Below are 27,991 nucleotides of genomic sequence, written 5' to 3' on the forward strand. Positions count from 1 at the left end.
AATCTATACACTATTTCAATGGGGACTTAAATGCAATCATCTTCACACACTATCTCTGTGGTGACTTAAACATCATTATAATAACACTATCTTTGTGGGGACTTGAACATCACTATAATAACACACCATCTCTGTGGGGACTTGAACATCACTATAATAACACACTATCTTTGTGGGGACTTGAACATCTCTATAATAACACACCATCTCTTTGAGGACCTGAGAATTCCAGTAATGACACACAACCTCTGTATGGACGTGACCATCATTAGCTTCACACTCTTTATAATGGGATTTAAGCTTTAAATCTATACACTATTTTAATGGGGACATAAACACAAACATCTTCACACACTATCTCTGTAGAGACTTAAACATCATTATAATAACACACAATCTTTGTGGGGACCTGAACATCACTGTAATAACATACAATCTCTGTGGGGACTTGAGCATTCTTATAACTACACAGAAGCTCTGTTTTGACTTAAATATCTTAGCTTCACATTCACTGTATGGGAATTTAAGGTTTGTCTTTACACACTATTGCAGTGGGGACTTGAACACAATCATCTTCATGCACTAACTCTAATGACTTGAACATCCCAATTATCTAACACAATATCTGTGCGGATATGGACATGATTACATTCACACACTCTCGCTGTGAAGATTACTATAACCATATGATATTTCTATGGTGACATGAATAACATTATATTCACATTCTACCTTTGTGGGAACTTTCATCATGGCTGAAGACACCATCTCTATACAGACCCTAGTGTTACTGTGATCACAGCCACCTCTATTGACATTATCACACACTATCTCAATGCAGTGATGACATACCACCTCTGTAGGCATCATCTGACACTAACCCTATGCACACATTAACATTATATGCATTCCTAGGGAGGTTTTGTCCATTCGCTTTTTATGTAAAAATGTAAGCCGATAATCAAGCTCAGGGTTCCACTTGACAATATTCCTTGGTTCCATATGTTAATTTCATTATGTTTTAGGTCCCTTATCTCTTAAGTTTTTATGCACTAATAAATAGGTTAAATACAATTTTAAGTGCCTTTAGGTAAACCTGATTTATTTTCGGACAAATTAACATGTTTGTCTTTTGTGTATACCCCTAGTATATATGCAGCTATTCATATATTATAATGTTGTTTGTGTCTATTGTTGATAAAATGAACATTTCAGCCATGTGCCTTTGAATTCATCCAATTACAAATAGTATTATAGACTAGGTCCTCACAAGGATGGTAGCACGTGTTCAAGTCCCCACAAGGATGGTTCTGTGCGCACGATTAAATAACAATATATTTACAAATTTGAAGCAGGATCCTGTATTATGATTTTTTTCTTAACATTTTTCTGTTATTGTTATATTTTTAAAACATTGGGAAAGGCTAGTCCCCACAAGGCAGGTATCCACATATAGTCCCCACAAGGATGGTAACACGTGTATGGGTGTGTGTGTGTGTGTGCGGGTGTGTGTGTGTATGCATGAGTGGGTGTTTGGGTGTGCGCATGTGTGTGTGTGTGTGTATGGGTGTATGGGTGTGCGCGTGTCTGTGTGTGTGTGTAAAACTCCCAGGTGCCTGATGGACTAGAGGGAGCTTCGGATACACAAGAGCGCAGTACGAACCCTCCTGGCAGCTTCTGCCTAATGGACTAGAGGGAGCTTTGGCTAGTCAATAGCGCAGTACAAACCCTACTGGCAGCTTCTGCCTGATGGACTGGAGGGAGCTTCGGCTATTCAAGAGCACTGTATGAACCCTACTGACAGCTTCTGCCTGATGGACTGGAGGGAGCTTCGGCTATTCAAGAGCGCAGTATGAACCCTACTGACAGCTTCTGCCTGATGGACTGGAGGGAGCTTCGGCTATTCAAGAGCGCAGTACGAACCCTACTGACAGCTTCTGCCTGATAGACTAGAGGGAGCTTCGGATACTCAAGAGCGGAGTACGAACCCTACTGACAGCTTCCGCCTGATTTCCTAGAGGGAGCTTCGGGTATTCAAGAGCGCAGTACGAACCCTACTGGCAGCTTCTGCCTGATGGACTAGAGAGAGCTTCAGCTATTCAAGAGCTCAGTACGAACCCTACTGGCAGCTTCTGCCTGATGGACTAGAGGGAGCTTCAGCTATTCAAGAGCTCAGTACGAACCCTACTGGCAGCTTCTGCCTGATAGACTAGAGGGAGCTTCGGATTCTCAAGAGCGCAGTACGAACCCTACTGACAGCTTCTGCCTGATGGACTAGAGGGAGCTTCGGGTATTCAAGAGCGCAGTATGAACACTACTGACAGCTTCTGCATGATGGACAGAGGGAGCTTCGGGTATTCAAGAGCGCAGTACGAACCCTACTGGCAGCTTCTGCCTGATGGACTAGAGGGAGCTTCGGCTATTCAAGAGCGCAGTACGAACCCTACTGGCAGCTTCTGCCTGCTAGATTAGAGGGAGCTTCGGATACTTAAGAGCGCAGTACGAACCCTACTGACAGCTTCTGCCTGATAGACTAGAGGGAGCTTCGGGTATTCAAGAGCGCAGTACGAACCCTACTGGCAGCTTCTGCCTGATAGACTAGAGGGAGCTTCGGGTATTCAAGAGCGCAGTATGAAACCTACTGACAGCTTCTGGCTGACGGACTAGAGGGAGCTTCGGATACTCAAGAGCGCAGTACGAACCCTATAGACAGATTCTGCCTGATGGACTAGATGGATTTGACGTTATATCTTGTGTGTGTGATACATGTGATCTAGACTTCTGGTTCATAGCACCCCCCAAGAGCAGCATCTGGCTGTTAAGACCCACTGGGGCATATCAGCAACAGACGGCGATAAATATCGCAAAGTGCGCTTAGCGCTTTTATATTTATCACCGTCTATCCTTGGAATTTATCGCCTGGTTAGCGCATTATTAACAACGCGTTATTCCAGGGCAATAATTTTCCAGCAAAATCCAGGGAAATGGGCCAACATGGAAAACCAGCGATGTTGCACTCAAAACGGCGATAGCCTTGGTGATACGACCCTGTGGTCGCATCACCATAATCCACCCCCAACGTTATCGATACATAAGTCTGGATTTTACCAGACATTCAAATCCAGCAATAATGGCCAGCTGCCATGATTTCGTACATCGCTACGCCGGCCGGGCCATTGTTGTAAATATCGCGAAGCTGCCTTCGTGATATTTATCCATGGAGCTTTTCTGAGCCACGCCTACTTTGCATCTCATTAGCGATGCAAAGTTAGGCGTGCTGGGAACGGACGCTAAGTTCCTTGCTGATGAAGCGATAAAGTTATCAACGCTTTTCACCCGAAAACGGACGCTAAAGCGGCAATAAGTTTATCGCCAGCCCTTGTTAATATGCCCCACTGTGCCCTGGGAGGCGGAGGTACAAGGAAATACTTCATTGAGCTGCAGGCTGCAGTAATATTTGGAGTCTGTGGTTCCAGGGAGACCTGCAATAATTGTCAAAGGGATTGCCCAACATCTATTGCATTCCATAGCCCTTGGTGAACTGATGTGAAACCAACTAGTCTTTAACACAGCCGCTGCCGCCTCTCCACACAACTAACCTCATCTGGAGATGCAAGATAGACTCTCATTTCTTTCCCTACTGAGTGGCCCGTGCACTGCGGCTCCTGCAAAGCAGCTCATGCGCAGCGGCTCATGCACTGCAGCTTATGCAAAGTTGCTCATGTGCAGTGCCTCATGTACAGCAGCTCATGCACTGCGGTTCATGCACAGTGGCTTATGCGCAGCAGCTCATACACTGCGGCTCATACTCAGCAGCTCATGCACTGCAGCTCGTGCACAGGGTATCCTGCATAGCGGCTCATGCACAGCGGCTCGTGCACTGAGGCTTATGCACTGCGGCAAGGGCTCGTGCACAGTGGCTCATGCGGAGCGTGTCATACACTGTGGCTCATGCACAGTGGCACATGCACAGAGGCTAATGCACTGCAGCTCATGCGCAGCAGCTCATGCACTGTTGCTCATGCTCAGCGGCTCATGCACTGTGACTCATGCACAGTGGCTCATGCACAGTAAGTCATGCACAGTGGCTCATGCACAGCAGCTCATGCACTGCGGCTCGTGCACAGCAGCTCATGCACTGCGGCTCGTGCACAGTGGCTCATGCGGAGTGGGTCATGCACAGCAGCTCATGCACAGCAGCTCGTGTGTGAGGCAAATCTTACACAGTGGCTCATGCGGAGTGGGTCATGCACAGTGGCTGGTGCACCACTCCCACATTCTTGGTGGGAATTCTTCTCCCGCCAACCATCTCTGAGATCTGAGCCCCTGGCGCCTTTTTCAACAGGAAGCCGCACCATCTCGGACCTCTAGTGAAGCTGTTGGCTTCACGACGGAGACGCTGTGACAAGGGAGTGCCTCATAGCAACAGGGTGATGCCTGCTGGTAGCAGTGCCTTCCCCTCTGCTCTGGCTACCAATCTTCCACCCTTCATAGAAGGCGCTGCTTAAACTATTTATTTTATATAACTGTGCTGTGCCCACCCTTCCTCACACTGTACTGCATAAGTATCAAACCAGGAGTCATGTTATTTTTTATGTCCTCACGGTTTTTAGGTGTCGGATAGCGAAGGCTGCGCTTGCGAGATTTAATGATTTCAGAAGTGGGGCTTGAACACGCCCCTCTTCTTCCTCTTTCTTCTCTCTTCTCCATTGGCTGGCCTCTTAAATGCTGGTCAGCTGTTAGACCTGGCACCTTGGCGTGAGTCTCCCTTCCACTTTTTGTCGCTGTGCCTCATGTGTTTTTATGGTGTTGGCCGCTCAGAGCACTGTGCCACTGCCAACCAGTGCCACAGTGCAAGTGCTCCCTATGTAAAATGTATATGTTGGTTGGATTCCATGATTGGCTTATTTGGTTTACTATCAGACCCCAGTAAAGTGCACCAGGAGTGCCAGGACGTGTAAATACAAATACCGCTGGTGGGCTCGCAGCACTGGTTGTGCCACCCACAGAAGCGGCCTGGTAAAATGTATCAAAGGTCTGCCATTGCAGAACCTGCGTGCAGTCTCGTACTGACATGCTGACTGGGCAAGTGCACACATTTGCCAGTCCCTAAAACCTTCCCTTAACTTCATATTAGTCACCCCTATGGTAGGCCCCAGGACAGGGTGCATTGTAAGCATATGGTAGGACAAGCCCTGATGTGTGTGGCATGTCCTGATAGTGAATTACAGCCATTTTCGTTTTTCACTATTGTAAGTCTACCCTGTTCTCATAGGCCAGAATGGGCTGTTAAGATTGTTACATCCTATGATCCTAACAGGCCCAGGGAACATGGTAGAAGATCGAGTTTAGTATGCCTAAACTCAAAATAATAAGGTACATCTGTTAGTAAGGTTTATTTTAATATTCCGCGTTTGCAAATGCCGCTTTTAGAAAGCTGGCCTTTGCTTGCCTAACCATTTCATCCCGCCTCTGCGCGATGTGTATCTGCTGTCTGGCTCGCGTGAGTGACAGGGCTGGGGAAACCCAGATGGGCAGGGCTAGGTAGCCTGGTGGAGAATAGGACGATCGACAGGTAGATGGGGGGGAGGAGTACTCCTAGGCTCTGAATAGGACTGTGCTCTGCCACCACAATGCCGGCTCCGCCCCCTGTGGAGCGTCTGATGACTCTGCCCTGCACTCTGAAAGAAGAAGCCTGCATCGCGTAAACAAAGTGCTCCAGAACTGGACTGAACTAGGCAAGGGCCCCCCTGGCCTGGGAGAACAAAAGAAATGTAGTAAAAATGTAGGAGCCCTGCTCCTAAGAAATCAGATCCTGCTACAAGACGAACCTCTGCCTGAGGAGAAGGAACCGGGAAAGCTGTAGGAGTACTGTCCCTGACCTGGGGGACTGGCCTGCAGTGGTTGCCTTGCTGCTGAAGGAGAGGAGAAAGATTGCTGATAAACTTTGCTTCAACTTGTGCTGTTTAAGGTCTCCAAGGGCTTGTGCTGAGCTTGCCCCCTGAACGAAGTCCCAGGACCAGTGGACTTCACCTCCTTTGAGAACCGCCGTTCTCCCCGTGAAGCTGACGCCGAGAGAAGTGTGCGCCTCCCAACCTGGCGCATACTTTCGCAAGCCTGTGCCCCCTGTCCGGCCCAAGCACCGTGACTAAGGCCCCCGAGCCGTAGCTCGCAACGCAAAGGAAGGACTTCGTGACACCTGATTTGCCTCTCTGCATCGTGCCACTTTGCGTGCCCCCCTACCCTTGCTGAGGGCAGGCTGTGGCTCCTAGAGTGGTTGGTTTGTGGCTCCCCACCGGAGCGTGTTACCGGCTTTGCATCACGCCGAGAACAAAGGCGCCGTCCTCGAAGATACGGCTCGAACTCCGCAACTAAGAGCCAGCGCACCGTACGTCTGCACCGTCCCCCTCTCTCCTGCCACGATACATCATTATGGTGTTTCTGACTGCCCTCTTTTCACTCCGCGCTCGGGCTTTTGAGACAGGAATATCTTCCTTAAACATATTTGTACATTTTACCAGCGGCGTTTGTTAGAAACACAAACTAGAGTGCCACCGCAAAACGCAGTCCTTTATACCACCACATTAGAGGCGCCACAAATACAGGTCAGGACAACAACTGGCACTTCACCATGCCTGACATACTATTTTACCTCACGTAAGTTCCACACGCGGTCAGAAAAAGCCCCCACCCCTCTACCGTCCGGACAAGAAGGCAGGGGGCCAGGGTTCGAGGCCTAGCGCATGCCATGTCGGTCTCTGTCAAGAGATGCACACAGCAGTGTAATGTGCAGCCTTGATGAGCGCCGACGCAGCCTACTGAGGGAATACTTCTTTCTTATGAATGGTGGGTGAACACGGCTCCCGTGGGTATATCCCGGTTCCTCTACTGCTAATGTGCCGGTAGCCTTTAGCCTAGTCACTGGAACCGGTTTCCACACGGCTGTATTTTGTAGTATATTTCCATGATTTCACTCATACTGTTCGTTATCTATAGAGCGTACTTTACTGTATTGTTTAGGTATTTATAGCGCTTACTACCCGAACGAGGCACTGGAGCGCACATATGAAGTGTACATAACCAAGAAGTGATAAACTGGTCAACAGCAGAAAATGTATTTCAGTTGCCATGGGGAACACATTCTATCTACAGCACGTTTCTTATGAAATGGATTCTAAGAGGGATAAACTGGATCCCGAATGACAGACACACTAGTGCATCCATATGTTCGCGCACAAAGAAGCACTCGCACATACTTATGATATGTCCATGTATCGTCAACCGTTGGTTATATTACCCTATCCTGAAGTGGGGCATAGTCCAAATAGCAACAGTAAACTCGAAAAGGCACACTACGTCTTTCTAACTGGCTTCGGAACACCTTCGCATCCAAGTGATCTTTCCAAAACAAAACTAAATATTTTGAATGACATACATCAAAACAGTAAAGAGAAAAACGTTATAAATATTCACTGCTGATTATCTTGTGCAGCCCCTCTCATCAAGAGCTGCTTAGGGTGAGAGGGCTTCGTTGCCGGAAACGCCTGTGCTGTGCGTGCTCAAATCCCCTCCCTGCACACCTGGCAAGCACTCCAGTCACATGCAATTTGTGAATGCACTTTTCATGCTGCTCCGTAAGAATTGACATATGTGTTAGAGAGGGGATATGAGAGCTGTGTAGGGAAATGAACGCGGCACCGGCGTGTGCACATTTCCTGTCCGAATGAACCACCGACGCCTGTGAAATGCTGCCGGTATATGGCATTAAGCACACAATGATCTGTTTCACTGCCTCCCCAGCTCCCAACCACACACGGGTCACAACCGCTAGGGGAATAAGAAAAACTCCTCTAAAGCACACATCTCGCCAAATCTTAACAAGTGATATCTGAAATGTGGCGTCATAATGCTTGGAAGTTAGGTTAGTGGTCAAATGCACACTTAGTATAGTGTCTGCAGTGGATGAAGTGGCTGTTCGTGTGTTCATCACATTGCAGTTCACCTATGCACATCTTCCCGACTGTAGCAAGGTATTAACATCAGCACCACATCCAGGCGCACAGCAATAATTCACCTTGTATTATTTTTTGCGGAAAAAGAGAATAATTTACTGTAAAGTGTGGGTTGTAGTTGAAGGCAGTGTGAGTTTTTCTCAGTGGGACAGTATGGTGTTCAGTGGGGGAGACGATGTGGCACTATGGCCAGAGCTGCTGAATTTGGAACTGGGGAACCAGGTTCAGCCTTAATAACCAGTCCACCAGACGACTCTCCAGTGAGAGCACAATCCCATGCTAGACCTTAGAAGGCTGTGCAAGACCGTAGAGCCACTGGTGTCTTAGCACCAGCAGGTGGACCCTAGCACTGGCAAGTCTGGGTTAACCTTCAAGGTTTGTCCACCACAATCCATACTGAAGTTCACCTCCAGTCTTGCAGGCAGGCCTATGAAGCAGCCCAGCCAAGAACAACAGTGACTCTGTCACTGAGGTCACAGGACCCTTGAGAAGGGCCAGCTCTAGGGCAGTGCAACCAGTGTGACCAGGTGCTGACTTTGGGTAGGTCGCCCCCCTAGCCACCGCGTGGTCCTCCCCGTGATGTGTGCTCGAACCGCTGCTCCGCTGTTTCTCACCTCTGACTCTGACCTGTGCCTGTGATTCCGTTGCCCCCGCTTGCCTTCTGTACCCTCCCGCCTCTGGTTGCTGTTTTCCCTTCCTGTAATTCCTGATATTGTCATTTCCACTTTGTGCCTGTGATCGCTGTTTTTTCCTTCCTGTAATTCCTGATATTGTCATTTCCACTTTGTGCCTGTGATCGCTGTTTTTTTCCTTCCTGTAATTCCTGATATTGTCATTTCCACTTTCTGCCTGTGATCGCATTTCCATTTTGCACGTTTCTGCTCATTTTTCCCTCGCTCCCCCTTGCCTTCTGTGCCCTCCCGCTTCCCGCCTCGCCCTCGGATTCCCACCGCTGCTCCCCGCGGCCCCGCCCCACCGCCACTCCCATTCGCCCCCCTGCTCCCGCCTCCCAGCTGCTCCTCCCTCCCTCAGCCCCTCATATGGAGGCCGCACGGCGAACGCGCAGCGGTCACGCGCAGCGGGCGCGCTGATTGTGCGGCGAAGGCACGCCAAAGGCAGGCCCGTCTGCGCCCGTCCGCGCCTGGACCGCGCCCAGCACCATGGCCCCTTGTCCTCGCCGATGCCAGCGCGCCCTACGATCTTACAATGCCGCAACCCTCCACGCACTCAATGCCGGACGGAACCCCGCCTGCTACCGAGCCACCCCGCAACGCACCCACGGACCCTTCACCTGCCAAGCCTGCAAATTCAGCTGCCTCCGGCCCTGCACCACACCCGCCAAACCGAGCACCAGCAGCAACCACCTCAAGTGCATCCTGCTCAACACCCGCTCCATCCACAGACACGCCGTCGAGCTCTGGAACCTGCTCGACACAACATCACCAGACGTCGCCTTCCTCACAGAAACCTGGATGAACGCCTCCTCAGCGCCCGACATCGCCATCGCCATCCCGGACGGATACAAGATCACCCGGAGGGACCACGCCAACCAGACGGGAGGAGGCATCGCCATCGTACACAAGAACACCATCTGCATCACAACCAGCTCCGACGACACTTTCACCGCCGCCGAACACCTCCACTTCCAGATACACACCGACCACAAGACGACCCTCAGAGGCACTCTCATCTACAGACCCCCAGGACCATGCACACAATTCAGCGAAGACATCACAGACTTCGGCAGCCCGCACGCCCTCCCCTCCGTTGACTACATCCTCCTAGGGGACCTCAACTTCCACCTGGAGAACAACAAGGACAACAACACCACCACCCTGCTGGACAACCTCGCCACCCTCGGACTCAAGCAACTGGTGAACACCCCCACCCACTACGCCGGCCACACGCTCGACCCAGTCTTCTCCTCCAGCAAGTACATCTCCTTCAGCCATTCCACCGGACTTCATTGGACCGACCACAGCTGCGTCCACTTCAGCTTCAGAAGAACATCGGCCCACCACCACCCGCAACAGATTCCTCGCAGGAACTGGAACAAGAAAACCGCCGACCAGCTCACCACCTCCCTCAGCCAGAACCCTCCCACCAGCACAACGGACCCCAACGAAGCAGCCAACAACCTCACACAGTGGATCACCAACTGCGCAGACGACCTCGCACCACTGAAGACCCCTCCCAGCGGACAGTGCAGCAAGAGAGCCTCTTGGTTCACCGACGAACTTAAGGACTCCTAGAAGAACTACCGCACCCTCGAGAAGGCCTGGCGCAGCGACCAGACCATAGACAACATGACTGCCCTGAAGCACGCCACCCGCAAACACCACCAGTTGATCCGCACCACCAAGAAGAGAGCATTCAAAGAACGACTGGACAACAACGCCCACAACAACAAGGAACTCTTCAGCATCGTCAAAGAGCTCTCCAACCCCAGCGCAACAACGACATCGCTCCCTCTCAAGACCTCTGCGACTCACTCGCCTCGTTGTTCCACCGCAAGATCGCCAAAATACACAACAGCTTCGGCGCACCAACCACGCACCCAACCACCGAACCAACACCCCCCACCACCACCCTCTACACCTGGACTCCGGTCAGCACCGAAGACACCACCCGCACGATGAACACCATCCACTCCGGATCCCCAACTGACGCCTGCCCCCACCACGTCTTCAACAAGGCCGACTCCATCATCGCACCTCAACTCCGGGACGTCATCAACGCCTCCTTCAACACCACCACCTTCCCGAAAAGCTGGAAGCACGCCGAGCTCAGCGCCCTCCTGAAAAAACCAACAGCGGACCCCACCGACCTCAAGAACTTCCGCCCCATCTCACTCCTCCCTTTTCCGGCCAAAGTCATCGAGAAAACCGTCAACAGACAGCTGACCGCCTTCCTCGAGACAAATGGATCCCTCGACCACTCGCAGTCCGGCTTCCGAGCCAACCACAGCACCGAGACCGCCCTCATCGCAGCCACTGACGACATCAGGTCCCTGCTCGACAACGGGGAAACAGCGGCCCTCATCCTCCTGGACCTCTCCGCAGCGTTCGACACTGTCTGCCACCACACCCTAGTGCAACGCCTCAGCAACATCGGTATCCGAGAGAAGGCACTGGAGTGGATCATCTCGTTCCTCGCCGGAAGAACCCAGAGAGTCCACCTCCCCCCGTTCAGATCCGAGGCCACAGAAGTCATCTGCGGCGTTCCACAGGGATCATCACTCAGCCCCACCCTCTTCAACGTCTACATGAGCCCCCTCGCAGCCATCGCACGCCAACATAACCTCAACATCATCTCCTACGCCGACGACACCCAGCTGATCCTCTCCCTCACCAACGACCCGGCCACCGCCAGAACCAGCCTACACGAAGGGATGAGAGACATCGCCGAGTGGATGAAGAACAGCCGCCTGAAACTGAACTCAGACAAGACGGAGGTCCTCATCCTGGGGCCATCGCCCTCCGCCTGGGACGACTCCTGGTGGCCTCCGGCCCTGGGCACCGCACCCAAGCCAACGGACCACGCACGGAACCTGGGCTTCATCCTGGACTCCTCCCTCTCGATGACCAGACAAGCCAACGCCGTCTCATCATCATGCTTCAACACCCTGCGCACGCTCCGAAAGATCTTCCGATGGATCCCCACCGAACCCAGGAAAACGGTCACTCAGGCACTCGTCACCAGCCGACTGGACTACGGTAACTCCCTCTACGCCGGAACCACAGCCAAACTCCAGAAAAGACTATAACGCACCCAGAACGGCGCTGCTCGACTCATCCTGGACATCCCCCGACACAGCCACATCTCCGGCCACCTGAGAGACCTGCACTGGCTCCCCGTCAACAAGAGAATCACGTTCAGACTCCTCACCCACGCACACAAGGCTCTCCACGAGCAAGGCCCCAAGTACCTCAACAACCGCCTCACCTTCTACTCCCCCACCCGCCAGCTAAGGTCGACCAGCCTCGCCCTCGCCGCCGTTCCTCGCATCCGCAGAGCCACCGCCGGAGGAAGATCCTTCTCCTACCTGGCAGCCAAGACATGGAACTCCCTCCCCATCCACCTTCTGCTAACCCAGGACCATCTCACCTTCAGGAAGCTTCTCAAGACCTGGCTTTTCGAGCAGTAGCGGACCCCTCTCCCCCAGCGCCTTGAGACCCTTCCGGGTGAGTAGCGCGCTATACAAATGTTCATGATTGATTGATTGATTGACATTATGTTTGCAAGTAAATTAGGGTTTTAAAAGCGCTTGCTGCCTCCTTCCTGGCCTCCAGCAATTTTCGGCAACAATAAAAATGTCATTATAACTCTGGTGTTTAATGTTCTTCCTAGAGAGAGATCGGAGTTTTGTCTAGTGGAAGTTTTGACTCCTGGAAAAGTAGCACATAGGGTTAATGTGCCTGCAGCAAAGAACATGTACCATGCAGATCACAAAGTGCACATAATGTAAATAGGTCAGTGGGCTTCTGCATGTGTGTGTGTAGGTGGCTCTGTGGGTGGCTCTATTTGTGTGTGGGTTGCTCTATGTGAGTGGCTCTGTGGGTGGCTCTGTGTGTGTGGGTGGCTTTGTGTGTGTGGCTCTGTGTGTGGCTGCAAATGCAATAGGTCTCGCATTTGAGAGTGATTAAGCTATTGACATTGTAAATAACAATGCCGTTTCTTTAAATGTTTTAAAAACAAAAACATAAACAAAAATAATGTCATGAGCAATGCCAATAGCTCTAACTTTAACAAAGCCGAGACCGTTGCATTGTAAATGCTTGTTAATGTTTCCTCTCAATTTTCAGTTTCCTGGTTGGCGAAGATGGCAACGTGTACGAAGGCCGCGGCTGGAACAAAGTTGGGGTTCATGCCCCCTCCATGAACTCAAGGTCCATCGGCATCAGCGTCATGGGGAACTTTATGAGTAAGTGGCGGCTTTGCACTCACTAGTCAAGGGATTCAGCTAAGATGGGGGGGGATTACAGCAAACTACCCGTAGAAGCAGACAGCGTCTGTGCGAGTTGTGTATCGACCCAGCACACCCTGAAATACACCAGGGTGCTGAACCCACCAGGCAGAACAGGTACTGTAATGTAAAGGGCATTTATAAAGCACTCTGTTACTCCGGGGAGTGTCCTGGCGCTATCCATCCGAGGTGTGAAGATAACTGAGGGACCTCGTTGTTAGTTATTACTTTTGGGTTGTACCTACACTGTAGAAGGTCTGACTCTTGCACCAGAGGCAGCCGAAGGAGCCATGGGCCACATGTAGCAAGGATTTTTGCATTCGCAAACAGGCTGATTCTCAGTTAATTACTGCCTGGCTTCTGTCTCCTGATTCAGGGCGAGGCGGGACAGGCAGCCTGGGACAGACATACCAGACATACCAGACTTAAATACATCGATTTGTTTAGAGTTACCATTGTATCTTTACATGAATTGATCTATTTCATATTTGTACAGGAATATGACGGAATATCAGGGGGGCGCAGCCCCAGAGCCCCACTGAAGAATCCACCCCAGCTCTGATAAGCCTAACTGCTCATCCGCACTACCACAAAAGAGAGCGTAGTATGACCTGGTTATGCCTCTGTGTACCACTTGGGGATCCGCTGCAGTCTCGACACAGTGCACTTCGTTTTAGTGCACTATATAGGAGACAGCTTTCTACAGTCATATACTTACAAGACACTACAAAGCCCTACACCATGCAGGAATTCAAACTCAAATGCAGAGTCTAGAGAAACAAGGACATAAATATTGTCTCAACAATATCAAACATAACAATATTGTCATTCTATACTTATAATGTAAATGATAAAAATATTGAAAATAAAATATCGTTATACACTAATTTTGATGACAAAAATATTTTTTAACATATATATATATACTTAAAATTAATGAACACTAAAACAAAATATATTTATATAATAATCATATATAACTAAATGTGTATCTTCATTTAAACATATAGGGGCCGATTCCGATCCTGGAAAAAATTTCCCCGTACGAATCGTATCCGGAAATTTTTCCGTACGAATCGTACAAGTACCGTACAAACTGCCAAGTACGATTCGTATGGGAAAAAGTCCATACGAATCGCATTGGGAAAAGTCCCCCACACGTCCTCGGGTCGGAAAACGTGTCTGACACATCCCCGGATGTTTTTACGTACAAATGTGAAAAGTGAAGTCCGAGCGCGCAAGTACGATCCGTCCCGTGCGTCCGATGTTACAACCGCATGGAAGAAACACCGTCCGGACCGGACTCCCATTGCAACCATGAAGACATGTGCCCGCATACGCGCCGAACCCCCCCCAGCCCCCGTATGTACGCGCCGAACCCCCCCAGCCCCCGTATGTACACGCCGAACCCCCCCCAGCCCCCGCATGTACGCGCCGAACCCCCACCCGTGTATGTACACCAGTGTACGTATGCACGTACCCCACCCATGTATGTACACCAGTGTACGTACGCACCGTACCCCCACCCGTGTATGTACACCAGTGTACGTACGCACCGTACCCCCACCCGTGTATGTACGACGTGTTTGCGTCGTACATACACGGGTGGGGGTACGGTGCGTACGTACACTGGTGTACATACACGGGTGGGGGTACGGTGCGTACGTATACTGGTGTACATACACGGGTGGGGGTACGGTGCGTACGTACACTGGTGTACATACACGGGTGGGGGTACGGTGCGTATGTACACTGGTGTACATACACGGGTGGGGGTTCGGCGCATACATACGGGGCCTGGGGTGGGTTCAGCGCGTACATGCGGGGGCTGGGGGGGTGGTTCGGCGCGTACATACGGGGGCTGGGGGGGTTTGGCACGTACATACGGGGGCTGGGGGGTGTTCGGCGCGTACATACGGGGGCTGGGGGGGTTCGGCACGTACATACGGGGGCTGGGGGGGGTGCGGCGCGTACCGGACCCCCTTATCTGGTCGGTTCGCGGCGTACTTCGCTTTCCCGGCACTTTTTGGGTGCCGTAAAAATATTGCCGTCCGGACTGCTGTGGGTACGAATCGTACTTCCTGGTTCGTGAAACGCAGGCTGCATGCGTCCCGACGTCACGTCGACGCTGTCCCGGATCACATTGGTATGTGTTTTTACAGTCAGTCGGTGTTTCCGTACGAATCGTACTTGCAAGTTTGTAGGGTTGTTTTACCGGGTACGAGTCGGACGGAAAAAACCCTCCGACCGACGGTTCGTACCCGGTTTTTCCAGGATCGGAATCGGCACCATAATAATTATAATTTAAAAATATTATTTAAAAAGTCATTTTTATTTATATTAATAATTTGCTAATTTCTTGTAAACTTAAAAAATATAACAAAATAATATAAGTAAATATATGTTTATGTATGTATATATATACATATATATACATATACACACACACACACGCACACACACTATAAATTAAAAACAATAACAAATAAAATGGAAATATGTTAAAAACAAACACATTTAATTACACCTAAAGAAGTAAACCTTATAAAAAATGTACAGTTTAATAAAAAATAAGTTAAATATTACAAACATTACTAATTCAAATTGATATTTTAAATATACACAAACATCATAATAATATGAATTTAAACAATATAAACAAAACTATAACATTGTTGGAATAATACATATATTATTCCCACTCCAATCTCTACAACAGTAGGGAAAACATTTGACTGAGGAAGGGTAAATTTACTATTCCCACTTTATTCTCTGCAACAGTACGGAAAGTGTTGGACTTAGTTGAGGTAAAAATTACTACTCCCATTCCAGTCAGTAAATCAGTAGGGAAAGCATTGGAGGGGTAATATTTACTTTTCCCACTCCAGTCTGTGCAACAGTAGAGAAAGTGTTGGATAGCGGAGAGGTAAAATTTACTATTCCCACTCCAGTCTATGCAACAGTAGGGAAAGTGTTGGATATCGGAGGGGTAAAATTTACTATTCCCACTCCAATGAGTGCAACAGTAGAGAAAGTGTTGGATAGCGGAGAGGTAATATTTACTATTCCCACTCCAATGTGTGCAACAGTAGAGAAAGTGTTGGATATCGGAGAGGTAATATTTACTATTCCCACTCCAATGAGTGCAACAGTAGAGAAAGTGTTGGATAGCGGAGAGCTAATATTTACTATTCCCACTCCAATGAGTGCAACAGCAGAGAAAGTGTTGGATATCGGAGAGGTAATATTTGCTATTCCCACTCCAATGAGTGCAACAGTAGAGAAAGTGTTGGATAGCGGAGAGGTAATATTTACTATTCCCACTCCAATGAGTGCAACAGCAGAGAAAGTGTTGGATAGCGGAGAGGTAATATTTACTATTCCCACTCCAGTCTGTGCAACAATAGAGAGGTAGTGGTTAACTTCAATCAAATAAAATATTTCAACAACTACATTCAATAACAAGAAATAGATATATTAAATATAAAACATGTTAATGGCATGTTTATTACAATGTTTATTAAATATTTTATGTTGCATAATTAAAATGCCACACTATATTCTCATAATAATAACAATAAACAAATATAATTTTACTTAGAATTACAAACAATAACACAATTAACACATAACACCAAAATAACACACTTAAAAAAAAAACTATTTTTCCATTTACTATAACTTAAATAACTTCCTACCCTACACCTCTGCAAAATAAACAACACACACGTAAAAATATATCTTCAAAATTATAATAATTACTAATTTATGTGAATTATCAATTAAACAATTAATAATAATTAACCAATAAAACAATTATAATTAAATAACTTCCCACCCTTTGTCCCTACAAACACTACACATATATAATTCAAAATTATAGTATTTACATAATTTACTAATGTAATTATCAGTTAAACAATTAATTACAATGAACTAATAATACATTAATTATATTAATTAACTTTCCACCCTTTACCCTTACAAACTCAACAACCCGCACCTGATATATAACTTAAAACATATCTTAACTATACAATTTACATATTTAATTATCAATTAAATATTTATCAATTCAATTACTTTATTTGGATAAAAACAAATCCATAAAAGAGCAGTTTGCACATAGTACATAAAATAGATACATTTTCACTGATCATACATTATATAAAACCAATGCAATAAAGATGTTATTTTTACATTGCACATCTTGTTGAGCGTGCTCGAACAGCAGTTTTCAAGAAAGCACCCACGCAAAATACTAATTCATCATCTTCCAAGTGCAAGATAACCCTATATGCAACCCCAAAATCAACAAATGGGTGTTTTTAAAAAAAAGGTATTAAAAACAACTTAGGTGCCGATTCTGATCCGGTAAAAAGGCCCTACGAATCGTCGTACGGAGCGTTTTCTCCGTACGACTCGTACCCGGTAAACTGTCCATACAACCTAGGAAGTATGATTCGTACAGAAAGCCTATTTCCGTACTAATCGTACAAAAGACCGTACGCCTGTACGCGCCGTCCCTATGTATGTAAGCAGCGTTTTACGGCCCAGCAAGTACGATCCGTCCCTACGGCACACCGTACGGTTATTTTTTTACAGGAGCCAAAAACAGCCGTAAAAGCTGATTCCCCAGGGGTACGAGTCGTACAGGCCCCCCCACCCCCGTATGAATGCACTGTACCCCCACCCCCTGTATGTACGCACCGTACCCCCACCCCCGTATGTACGCACCGTACCCCCACCCCCCGTATGTACGCACCGTACCCCCACCACCCCCGTATGTATGCACCGTACCCCCACCACCCCCCGTATGTACGCACTGTACCCCCACCCCCCGTATGTACGCACCGTACCCCCAGCGCGTACGTGCTGGGGGTAGAGTGCGTACATACGGGGGTGGGGGTACGGTGCGTACATACGGGGGGGTGGTGGGGGTATGGTACGTACATATGGGGGGTGGGGGTACGGTGCGTACATACGGGGGTGGTGGGGGTACGGTGCGTACATACGGGGGTGGGGGTACGGTGCATACATACAGGGGGTGGGGGGACAGTGCAAACATACGGGGGTGGGGGGCCTGTACGACTCGTACCCCGGGAACAAGTTTTCCCAGGCTACGAGTCGTACAAACTTCGCTTCGTAGCGGGTAGAGTCATTCCCCGTGTACGGGCCATTTTCCGTACGATTCGTAAATTGGATAGGCGGTCCGGATCGTACTTGTACGCTCGGACTGTCTTTTTACGAATCGTACGGAAAAGTGTCCGGGTACGTCTCGTACAACTTTTCCCGCTACGATTCGTACGGAGCGAGCCGATCCGTATGTACTTTTTCCCGTACGAATCGTACTTCACGGGTCGGACGTGACTTGTACGATTCGTACGGAAAAAAATACGGATACGAGTCGTACGGAAATATTTTTTAACGGATCGGAATCGGCACCTTAGTGTACTGTAGATAAAACTTGTGGATGGTTAAAATATTTAGTGTTGTTTGCCGAGACGGGCCGTCATACGGGCTTGGCAAAGAATCAAGATTAGCATGAAGACCACGGGGGAAACATAATACAAATTTCACTGTGTCAGCCTCAAACGGAAAAGTAGACCACGCTCCCAACGTCCCAAAGGTTTGGTGAGATGGCTGACCAACTGATAAAGAGTATTCTTGAAGGTCATCAAAGTGGCTTCAGTTGGTTTCCTGGATTCCCTATCAAATCTGTCCTTTCTGTAATGCGTAAATAGTGCAGATCGGAGATATTTTTTGCTTAAAGTGTCTATCAAAGATTTGTTCATAATCAATCCCGCTTAAGCTAGATCTCACCGCAGGTAGCCATGGGATGTCCATTGCCTTTTCACACTTAAGGCAATTCTTATAATTTCCCTTGTGAGGGACTCCGTTGGAGTTTTCCAAACGTCTAGCCAAAATAGAGCAGGGCTGGCCTTTATATAATTTTCAATATAGTGTAAATTTAAATCACTGTGACAAACATATTGGGACGTAGAGATAAAAGCTCCCACGAGTTTCCGACCAAACCTATTCTCCTCGTACTGGATGTTACAGGTGTTTGAAAAGCTACATACCTCGCGTCCTAGGTTGCCGTGGGCATACACTGAGACTTAAAAAAATTTAAAATGACTAAAATAGGGGGCGTGGCCAAGATGGCGGCGTGAACGGACGCTTTCCCTGTCGGCTCCCGCTCTGCTGGGCCCCAGACCCGGATCTAAAGGCAGTGGGCCCGATTCACAGAACTAACTTAAGACAAAATCCTAAACTTACTACCATTTTGGTATTCACAGAAGGCACTTACTCATTTTGGTATTCACAGAAGGCACTTACTCATTTCGGTATTCACAGAAGTTAGGAGTCCTAACTTTAGGACTCCTAAATGCCTTCTGTGAATACCGAAAGTCTTAAAATTAGGATTTTTCTCAGTTTAGTAGTAGTATAGTTAGGACTCCTAACTTTAAGACTCCTAAATGCCTTCTGTGAATACCGAAAGTCTTAAAATTAGGATTTTTCTCAATTTAGTAGTCCTAAATTTAGGACTCCTAACTTTAGGACTCCTAAATGCCTTCTGTGAATACCGAAAGTCTTAAATTAGGATTTTTCTCAATTTAGTAGTCCTAAATTTAGATTTAGGACTACTAAATTGAGAAAAATCCTAATTTTAAGACTTTCGGTATTCACAGAAGGCATTTAGGAGTCCTAAAGTTAGGAGTCCTAACTATACTACTACTAAACTGAGAAAAATCCTAATTTTAAGACTTTCGGTATTCACAGAAGGCATTTAGGAGTCCTAAAGTTAGGACTCCTAACTTCTGTGAATACCGAAATGAGTAAGTGCCTTCTGTGAATACCAAAATGAGTAAGTGCCTTCTGTGAATACCAAAATGGTAGTAAGTTTAGGATTTTGTCTTAAGTTAGTTCTGTGAATCGGGCCCAGTATCTCCCCCCACGCCGAGGTGGAATCCGGTGGAGGAGATAGCGGAGCCTCGGTGGGCACAGAGAGGCAGCTCGGAGCCCCCAGAAACCCAGGGCAGCAGGCGGGGCGCCGCCGAAGCTGCGGCGCCGGGGAAAGGCGGAGACGAGGGCCGGGTCGGGCGAGAGCGCCCACGGCCAGGAGCCGGACGAGAGCTCGACCTTGCTAGCAGGGCCCCGCGGACACCGGCGGTGAGAGAGGGACGATCGCAGCGGCGACCACGAGCCAGCCCCGGAGGGGGAACAGCAACCCGGCGGCGGCGAACAGAGGCCGTCGCACCCCGCGGACCGGAGAGCCTCTGCCGGCGGTGGCGGCCACGAGGAGCTGAGACGACACAGGCGGAGAGGCGGGCTGGAGGTTGGCGGCGATCCGGGCGGGGGATGTCCCCCCGATTGGTGGTCGAGCGCTGGGGGCGCTGAGCTCGGGGCAGGTGGGGGATTCCGTTCTCTCCCCCCCCCTCTCCTTCAACGAGGCTGGGAGTGAGCAGCAGCAACGGCGACAGCGGTGCACCCTAGGGGGGTGCACCAAGAGCGGGAGCGCGAGGACGCGCCGAGAGCACCCGCCGGTCAGTGTGGAGCGGAGCAGCAGCTACGCACCAGAGGCAGAGTGATTGGGCCCGGGTGTGCGCCCTCGGTGGTGCCGGCCGGGGGGGCGAGGCCCGCCGCTCGGCGCAGCCGCGACTTGGAGCTCGGCCGCAGAGCCCGGAGGAGACCCAGGGAGAACGACGGCACAGTCGGTGGGGGGCGAGGGGGCTACGCGCCCTGCCTTCGGACGGTCCCTGGAGAGCGCACGTGGCGCTGGAGCAGCGGCGGTGACCGGAGGTCGAATCCAGAGCTGGGGAGTAGCGCTGGGACAGGCTCCCTGAGTCGGCGGACACGCAGGAACAGTGCTAAACACCCAGCGGGCAGCGGACTGCGGTAAGGAGGAAGCGGCTGAAGGGCGGAGCGGGGGGAGCGGCAGCGGCAACCCGCAGCGGAGAGAGGGAAGGCCATACTGGGACTGGAGGAGGCGACCAGCCCGGGCCCACTACGCGCAGGGCGAAGGGCCCCAGGATACGCAGCGCAGCTCATACAGGCAAGGAGTAGGCGGTGCGCGGAGCTTTGGACGGCGGACGGGGCAGGGGCCCGGCCCGGAAGACTGGACGATCACCGGAGCAAAGCGCAGTGGCCGCGGAGTGGACTGGTGGGGATAAACCCAGGGGGACCTTGCGGAACCGCGGATTACAAGAGGCCATCACAGGAGACGGCGGGCCCGCGCGGCCCAGGGGTCTAGCCTCCCCCTCAGAATGGCGGGCAGTAGGGGAGGCCGGAAGGGGGAACGTACACTCCCCGAACTCCTGGGCAGAACACAGCATAGAACCGACAGGGGTCTGCCGTCGCCTGGATCCTCAGGCGGCACAGGAGGTGCGGCTGACGGAGAACCCCCAGTCACCAGGTCCTTTATGGAGTCCCTCTTCAGCTCCCTACGGGAGGACTTCCAAACCCTAAAGACAGAAGTGGCAGGGGAGGTGCGAGAGCTGCGTCGGGAGATGGATGGCTTGGGAGAACGAGTAGCCGCGACAGAAGACGCGGGCCAAAGACGGGACGAAGAGATCGCATCCCTGCAGCAGGAAGTGCTACGCCTCCGGGACCAGCAAATTGACCTCCAGGCTCACGCGGAGGATCTCGAAAACAGGTCACGAAGGAACAACGTCCGGGTCCGAGGAGTGCCATCCAAAGAAGAAGGGTCAGATGTAGCGGGATATTTACGAGACTTGTTCCGGGAGGTTTTGGGCGAAGAGGAGACCTTCCCCATCCGCATCGACAGGGCGCACAGGGTGGGGCCACCACGGAGGGCATCGGCGCCGCCCCCGGACATCCTCGCTTTCCTCCCGGATGTTAGACGGACCGGGAGGGTCGGCCGAGGACAAGGGGAGAGGTCTCCGGGGAGAGCCGTCTCCAGTGATCGTACAGATGAGTAACTTCCCCCCCACAGATACACACCACACAAGGATAGGATTTAACGTTCTTTATAGGCGATTTCTTAAGGTACGATGAAATGGTACAAGGAGGTCTGGACTCAGGGGTCCCCTCGATTCTAGTCTCTTGGTTTGGGAAAGGGGGTAGCGGGACAGTCTGGTTACCAATCTGGTAGCTGAGATGGTATGGTGGATAGCTCACAATCCTCGAGCTCGGTGTTCTAGCTTGGACGGGCCGCGGCAGCGCCAGCAGGTCCCGGTGAAGGTGGTCGTTACACGGTCCGCGGCAGCGCCAGCAGGTCCCGATGAAGGAGGTCGTTACACGGTCCGCGGCAGCGCCAGCAGGTCCCGATGAAGGTGGTCGTTACAACGGTCCGCGGCAGCGCCAGCAGGTCCCGACGAGGATGGATGATGCAGAAGGCCGCGGCAGCGCCAGCAGGCAGGACGATAATTCACAAGGCAGGGCTACGGCAGCGCCAGTAGTCCGTCAAGGCTGAGTTCTTCTCGGTGTCACTCGACTCCAGGATACAACTGCCTTCCTGCTCTGGAGCTGCCCTAGTTATAGGTCTGGCGCCCTTTGATGTCCGGACCCTCGCACTTGGAGGTCGGGGGGTCCGGGATGAGGGAGTCCAGACACCCAGCAGGGGGTGGAGCCAGCGCCCGGGGGAGCTGGAGGGCGATCGGCACCTGGCGGGGGAGAGCCATCGACACTTCTTTCTCCCATTGACCTGCCAAGTGGTCCGTTCACCTCCTGGGTGGATGGTGGTGCCAGGATGTCGGGGCCGGGCCAGGCCCAGGGTTAAGGTCGAGCTGAGGCCACGCGGCCTCGTGGCGCAGTGTCCAAGATGGCGGCTGATCCGGCCGGGGGAGCCGGTAGTGGTTCGGCCCCATGATACATGGATGTCCGGGGGCAGGAGTTCCGTCGGGAGACGGGGTGCGGGTTGCTCTTGTGGGTAACACCTGGGAGTCCGGGGCTTGGGCCTTGTCATGCGGGGAGGGAGCAAGCCCTTCATGTGGCCTGTCCAACATGCGTCCCCCCCAGCTGAAGGCGGGGAGAGTCACCCATCCTCTTGGGGACTCTCCTCGTCGAGGCGGAAAAAGCGTGACAGGCCATCTGCGTTGGCGTGGTCTTGGCCCGGTCGATGTTCCACAGTGAAGTCCATCCCCTGCAGGGAGATGGACCAGCGCAATAGTTTTGGGTTTTCCCCCCGCATCTGCATTTGCCACTGCAGGGGTCGATGATCGGTTTGCACCCGGAAGTGGGTACCGAAGAGATAGGGCTGGAGCTTTTTGAGGGCCCACACCACTGCGAAGGCCTCCCTCTCGATTGTGCTCCAGCGCTGTTCTCGGGCCAGGAGGCGTCTGCTGATGAAGGCCACCGGCTGGTCAAGACCCTCGGGGTTCAGCTGGGAGAGAACCGCCCCGATGCCGTGGTCGGAGGCGTCCGTTTGCACAATGAATTCCCGACTGTAATCGGGGGCCTGGAGCACAGGGGCGGTGCACAGGGCGGCTTTCAGCTTCTCGAAGGCCGCTTGACAGTCGGGGGTCCAGTTAATCTTCTTCGGGTGATTTTTGGATGTGAGTCCCGTGAGGGGCCCCACAATGCTGCCATAGTCCCTCACGAACCGCCGGTAGTAGCCGGTGAGTCCCAAGAAGGCTCGGACCTCGGTCTGCGTGACTGGGGGTTGCCAGGACTGGATGGCAGCGATTTTGAATTGCAGAGGGGCCACCAGACCGCTTCCCACCTGGTGTCCGAGGTAGGTCACGGACCCCTGACCAATTTGGCACTTGCCGGCCTTGATTGTGAGGCCGGCCCGCTGGAGGGCTTGCAGGACCTCTCGGAGGTGGTGGAGGTGGTCGGACCAGTGGTGGCTGTACACAGCGATATCGTCCAGGTAGGCGGCGCTGAACTCTTCGAGCCCCGCCAAGACCTGGTTCACTAGTCGCTGAAAAGTAGCTGGGGCATTCTTCATGCCGAAGGGCATGACCTTGAAGTGGTAGTGGCCATCGGGGGTAGAAAAGGCGGACCGTTCTTGGGCTCGGGGTGTGAGACCGATCTGCCAGTAGCCCGCTGTCAGGTCGAAGATGCTGAGGTAGCGGGCAGCCCCCATGCGGTCGATCAATTCATCCGCTCGGGGGATGGGATGAGCGTCGGTCCTGGTGACAGCGTTCAAGCCCCGATAGTCGACGCAGAATCGGAGTTCAGGAGTGGTGCCGGGGGCAGCGGCTTTGGGGACCAGCATGACCGGGCTGGCCCAGGGGCTGTCCGAGGGCTCGATGACCCCGAGCGTGAGCATCTTGGACACTTCCTCTTGGATGCAGGCCCGCACCCGATCTGGTACGCGGTATGCCCGGTGTCTGATAGGGGGACTGTCCCCAGTGTCCACGTCGTGCAAGCACCAGGGGGTGACCCCTGGGGTGAGGGAAAACAGAGTAGCAAACTGCAGCAGGAGGTCCCGGCAGCCTTGGCGTTGCTCTGGGGTGAGGGCATCGGAGAGCCGGACCCCGTCCACGGAACCGTCTTTCTCCTGAGTCTTCAGGAGATCAGGGAGAGGCTCGGAGTCTTCTTCCGCCCCACTGTCTGTAGCCATCAGGAGGCTGAGTTCCGAGCGCACAAAGTGGGGTTTGAGTCTGTTGGTGTGGAGGACCCGGAGGGGGTTCCGGGGAGACTCCATATCGATGAGATAGGTGACGGGGCTCTTGCGTTCGACCACTTTGAAGGGCCCCGTCCACTTGTCCTGCAAGGCACATGGTTCGGTGGGGGACATCACCCACACTTGTTGACCAGGTTCGAATTCGACGGAGGAGGCATTTTGATCGTACCATTTTTTCATGTCCTCCTGACTGGCCTCAAGATTCGCTTTTGCCATTTCCCTGAATCGCCGGGTCTGATTGCGTAGTGCCAGGAGGTACTTGAAGACGTCTGGAGGGGTCTTTAGGGGGGCCATCTCCCAACCTTCTTTGACTAGGCTGAGGGGCCCTCGCACAGGGTGCCCGTACAAGAGTTCAAAAGGGCTAAAACCGAGGGACTTCTGGGGAACTTCTCGATAGGCGAAGAGGAGGCACGGAAGTAGTACATCCCACTGGCGACGGAGGGGCTCTTCCAATCCCCCAATCATTCCCTTGAGCGTGCGGTTGAATCGCTCAACTAGTCCGTTTCCTTGAGGATGATAGGGGGTCGTGAATCGGTAGGTGACCCCGCACTGTTGCCAGAGGGACTTCATATATTTCGAGATAAAGTTTGTGCCTCGGTCGCTGACGACTTCTCGGGGGAAGCCCACCCGGGAGGAGATCCCCATTAAGGCCCGGCCGACCACCGGAGCTGTTACAGTTCGCAGGGGCACAGCCTCGGGGTAGCGGGTGGCGTGGTCCACCAGTACCAGGATGAACCGATGTCCATGTGCTGTGCGGGGGTCCAGGGGCCCCACAATGTCTATTCCCACCCTCTCGAACGGGGTAGTGACAACTGGGAAGGGTTGCAGAGGTGCTTTGAGCTTGCGGCCGCTCTTCCCGCTGGCCTGGCACGTGGGGCAGGACCGGCAGTGGTTGAGGACGTCGTTTCGCATCCTCGGCCAGAAAAAGTGGGTCACCAGGCGACTGTAGGTTTTGTCCTGGCCCAGGTGTCCAGCTAGAGGGACATCGTGGGCCAAATTTAGCAGGAAGTCTCTGAAACGGAGGGGCACCACCAGCACTCGACTGGCCCCTAACTCCGCGATTCTCTGTTCACTGTATAACAGGTCGTTATCCCAATAGACCCAATGGGCTCCGGTGGAGTCCCCTGCGCTCTGGGCGATTGCTTGCTGGCGGAGTCCCTCGAGGGAGGGACAGGTCTTCTGCTCCTGGCGGAACTGTTCCTGGGTGGGCCCCCCTTCTTGACGCCACTGAGCCAGGGCGGGAAGGTCCTGGGGCTGGGCGACCCCTTCGGGGGTTTGCTCTGGGGGGTCGGTATAGTCGGTGTCCTCTACTGGAGCGATCGGGGGAGGAGGTGCAGGCCATTCTGGTTCTTCTGGTCGGGGATGGCATGGGCGGCCATGGACCGGGTGGTTACGCACGCCCAGTCCGGGAGGCCCAGCATCCCCAGGTGCTCTCTTCTTTCGACGGCGGCCCACGGGGAACTCTCAAGATCATTCCCCAGGAGACAGTCCACGGGGGCATCATCCCGGACCGTCACCTTCAACATGCCGGAGACCCCTCCCCATTCGAAGGGGACGCAGGCCATCCGACATAGACTCTCGGAATTGTCGGCTGAGCGGACGGGGCAGAGAATGTTCGGCAGGATCTGCTCTGGTTTTACCAGGTGACAGCGGACGGCCATCACACTGGCCCCTGTGACACGTAGGGCTTCGGCCCGGCGCCCATTAATGTTTACCCACTGGCTATATTTTCTGGTGTTGGCGGGTAGGGGGGCCCGCGGGACCATGTCTTTTCCCCCTAGGCACACTAGAACCATGGCGGCCGGTTCCCACTCTTGTTGTGCCTGCTCGTATTCTTCTTGTTCTTCGGAGATTTGTTCTCCCCCCAGGGCGGCGGCAGCTACCTGGCGGGGTTTTGGAGTTTGGTTCTGTGGACAGTTCGGGTCATTGGCGTAGTGGCCGACTCGCTGGCATCGGTGACACGTGACGTTGGCTCGGAACCCCGGGCGCATCAGGGGGTTCCCCCGGCTGGCCGGGGGCGGGGTGCTGGCAGCGGGAGCGGCCAGGACGGTGTCTCTCCCTCGCCCCTGGCCTCCTCCTCCTCCTCGGGGACGGTGCTGACCTTGGTTGTTCCGGTTCTGCTCGTGTGGCCCTCTCCGGCCCACTCGGGTGCTTTCCCACCGGTCAGCTTCGGCGGCGAGTTGCCGTGGGTCAGTCAATTTACTGTCGAGGAGGTGCTGCCTGAGCTCGACGAAGCAGTTGTTAGACAGGTGCTCCCACACCATGAGATTAAAAAGTTGCTCGTAGGTCGTTACGTGGCTTCCCTTGATCCAACCCTCGAAGGCTCGGCTGAAATAGTTGACATATTCCACCCACGTTGTACCCGGGATCCGGGTGCAGTCCCGAAACCTCTGGCGGTACATTTCGGGTGTGAGCCCATATCGGGTGAGGAGGGCAGCCTTCATGTGGTCATAGGATGACATCTGATGGTCTGGGAGCTGCAGTAGGGCATCGCGGCCTTCGTTGACGAACCTCCCCCATAGGCCGGCTCCCCAGTCACTTCGATCGATCCGGTGGGAGGTCATGGCGATCTCGTAGGCCTTGAACCACTGTTGTATGTCGTCCTCTCAGACATACTCTCGGACAACATCCTTGGGGATGTGGACTTTCTTTTCTGTCGCTCCCGGGGTGCGCGGTCGCTCGGGCACCTCCGGTTCTTTGTTCTGCTTCCGTAGTTCTATTTCTGCCAGTTTGCGCTCGTGTTCGAATGTTAGTCTTTTTTCTTCGAGCTCTCTCTGCCTCTGTTTTTCTTCCCGTTCTTCTCGGAGCCGCAGATGTTCTAGGTTCAGTTTTTGCTCGGCTAATTTTAGTTCACCGTCCATTTTGAGTCGTGCCATTTCTAACTCATGTAATCTGTTTTTTTCTCTTTCTTGGATCTCTTCCTGCGAGAGGCCCGTTCCTCGCTCCTCGGGAGCCGTGGTGTTCCTCTCCGATGCTGCACCGTTTTGGTCTGGGGATCCGGCGACCCCGGTTTCTGCCCACGACTCAATGGCGTGCTTAAAATCGTCTTTGGTACTCAGGCCGGTGGTAGCAATGCCTAGTTCCATGCAGAATTGTTTCAGTTCACGATGGCTATACTCTTCCAATTTATCCATCTGGAATTTCTCGGTGGATCCGCTCTCTTTGGTTGACATCGTGGTTTTGTCGTGGGGTGAGCTACTCTCTGTACGATTACGCGTTGATTCGGATCGCGCCGCTGGCCACCAATGTTAGACGGACCGGGAGGGTCGGCCGAGGACAAGGGGAGAGGTCTCCGGGGAGAGCCGTCTCCAGTGATCGTACAGATGAGTAACTTCCCCCCCACAGATACACACCACACAAGGATAGGATTTAACGTTCTTTATAGGCGATTTCTTAAGGTACGATGAAATGGTACAAGGA

The 27,991-nt window shown here is 52.2% G+C and overlaps 1 protein-coding gene across 4 annotated transcripts in view; it reads left to right on the forward strand.

Moving 5' to 3' along the window:
• Positions 1–27,991, forward strand: part of LOC146797230 (peptidoglycan recognition protein 1-like) — a 166,491-nt gene that overhangs the window by 108,642 nt on the left and 29,858 nt on the right. For all 4 annotated transcript variants that reach the window (XR_014968451.1, XR_014968452.1, XR_014968453.1 and 1 more), the window contains exon 4: positions 12,818–12,936. Coding sequence is in view for 1 of the 4 variants with exons in the window: in XM_085624191.1 (XP_085480317.1) it covers positions 12,818–12,936 (119 nt within the window). In the remaining 3 variants the exon portion in view is untranslated. The remainder of the gene's footprint in view (positions 1–12,817; positions 12,937–27,991) is intronic.

This window comes from Triturus cristatus, chromosome 9, assembly GCF_964204655.1.
Source record: "Triturus cristatus chromosome 9, aTriCri1.1, whole genome shotgun sequence".
NCBI classification, from domain to species: Eukaryota; Metazoa; Chordata; class Amphibia; order Caudata; family Salamandridae; genus Triturus; species Triturus cristatus.